The sequence below is a fragment of the Cyprinodon variegatus genome, unplaced genomic scaffold, assembly GCF_000732505.1.
Source record: "Cyprinodon variegatus isolate N-32 unplaced genomic scaffold, C_variegatus-1.0 Scaffold133, whole genome shotgun sequence".
In the NCBI taxonomy this organism is placed as follows: domain Eukaryota; kingdom Metazoa; phylum Chordata; class Actinopteri; order Cyprinodontiformes; family Cyprinodontidae; genus Cyprinodon; species Cyprinodon variegatus.
Window position 1 is genome coordinate 556,608 of NW_015150586.1, and position 2,089 is coordinate 558,696.

General features: G+C 50.5%; 1 protein-coding gene across 1 annotated transcript in view; it reads right to left on the reverse strand.

Annotated features, from left to right (window-relative positions):
- kiaa1109 (KIAA1109 ortholog) overlaps positions 1–2,089 on the reverse strand; it is a 91,287-nt gene that overhangs the window by 68,134 nt on the left and 21,064 nt on the right. Inside the window, exons 18-21 of the mRNA XM_015376323.1 lie at positions 1,648–1,754; positions 1,354–1,571; positions 1,069–1,275; positions 843–983 (exon numbers count right to left, since the gene is read on the reverse strand). Coding sequence (XP_015231809.1) covers positions 843–983; positions 1,069–1,275; positions 1,354–1,571; positions 1,648–1,754 — 673 coding nt within the window. The remainder of the gene's footprint in view (positions 1–842; positions 984–1,068; positions 1,276–1,353; positions 1,572–1,647; positions 1,755–2,089) is intronic.

A 2,089-nucleotide genomic window follows, 5' to 3' on the forward strand; every position in this document is an offset into this window, starting at 1 on the left:
AGCTCTGAGCCAGCCATCGTGTCAGAGGATGAAGAGAGCACATCCATCCAGTAAGTCAGAGAAACAGGACACTGGAAAACAGGCCGATCTTCAACATCTATAAATAAAGCTGATATTTCTCTCCAGGGTGGTGTCCAAACAGGAACCATATGGTTTTGTTGAGGAGCTGTTTGAACGTCATCGTCAGATGCAGAGATTTTATCCTTGAACTGGAAAAACAGTTGCGTGCAAACCGCAGGTTACCAGCCCCTCCCCCGCAGTAGAGCAGCTTTGGCGAGGGGCAAAGAAAACAGCGGCAGGTGCTTTAGCGCTGCACTACAAAAAAAAAAAAACGCTCATATGGTGTTTGTCGTAATATGAAAAGGTGGTTATGGGGAAAATGTTCAGGAGGGAATCAATTAATTTCTGTAAATAAAATTGTAATTTCAAACTTTGAAACTCTGTACCAAAACTCTTATTTTACAGTTTTTTTAATACAAATTTAGACCACAAATAATAATAGCACACAATAAAGCCTTTCAAATATTAGACCTGTTTTAAGGGGTACATATCCACAATGGGTTTATATCGCACACTAGAACCATGTCAGTTGATGACATCATCACTAGTCATGCGTTCCATTGGGAAAAATGTCAGCCGTCAAACTAACGGCCAGTGGGAGTTCTAGCAGGACCAGAATTCTGGGACTCCTAGTGTTAACCCCTCATTTCTGGGTCTGTGGTCTGTGATGGGACTAATAAAAACGCTGTTTGACCCAGAACTGTAACTGGTTTTTGAAAAAGTGAAATGGGAAAATAATAGCAAACTGTGAAAATACTGGTTGAACTTTTTATGAATGCAGCTCTCTGCCCGATCGGGTACCTGGTAGTTGTCACTGACGACAGGATCATCTGCAGCATCGTTTCCTTGTAACCCTTCTTCATTTCAAAGCAGAGCCGCTCCAGGAAGCCAGACGGGCCTTCAGGACCTTCGCTGCTGCAGTGCTGGAAGAATCGAGCAGCGGATCGGGTCGATGTTACAGAAATCACTACAAAACTTCGTGCAGAGGTAAACGGGAACGTTGCTCACCACCGGCAGCCGGCCGTGGACTTTGTAGAGGTTGATGAGCACCGTGATGTCCCAGGGACGCAGGTCCAGAGGGTGGGCGTCTGAGCCGTCCTTCTGCTCGCCGTCATCCATCCAGCCGAGGCCCGAGGACGTCGCCGTGGACAGAACCGGGCTGGAGACTGCCTCCTCGAAGTCCGTGTACATGTCGTCTTCCCCAAAGTAGTTTTCCTGTGGGAAGAAGAGCAGGACGAGTTCAGGAAGCAGCTCGGCGGACGGAGACGTTCCAGGCTGAGCGGTACCGCAGACCTTGATGGCCAGCAGGGCTCGCAGCATCGGCCCGTAGAGAAGAACTTGAGAATCCGGGGAAATCTCCATCTCCACGTGAAGTCTGTCGGGGGGCAGCTCCGATGGGTCGGCGGGGGCCCGGCTGTGAGCGGCCGAAGCGGAGCTGGAGGTGTAGCGCGGAGCCGAGCTCTGCTCCGGGGGCCGCAGGGCCGACAGCATGGACTCCTCCATCTCAGAGACTGGGGGTCGATGCACGCAGAGGTTAGCAGACGGCGAAACCATGGAAACAGTGAGACGTAACAGCAGAGTGCTTACATGACTGTTTGAGCTGTTCGTCTGCCTTCTGGGGATAAATCGGGTGCCAGGTGTAGTCGATGATGAGCAGGAAGTTTGGCACGCTCCAGCAGTCCACCCAGCCAGCTCTAAGGAAGGGCGACAAAGACGCAGTCAGCGCGCCGCAAGAGCAGCTGCACCACCATTAGATGGAGGCCGCCCCTCAACACGCCGCCAGAGCAGCCACAGAACAATGAGTGGATTGCTAACATAGTAAGCAATCCATTCATTTAACTGTTATTTTTCTGATCAATCTGTTAGATATTTTTAAATATATATTTTAAAGGTCAGGAATTTATTGGTCTGGTAGATTCAGGCTCTTAACTCTGGGAGCCGTTCCCAGGTTTAGGCTCCCGACTCTGGGAGCCGTTCCCAGGTTTAGGCTCCCGACTCTGGGAGCCGTTCCCAGGTTTAGGCTCCCGAC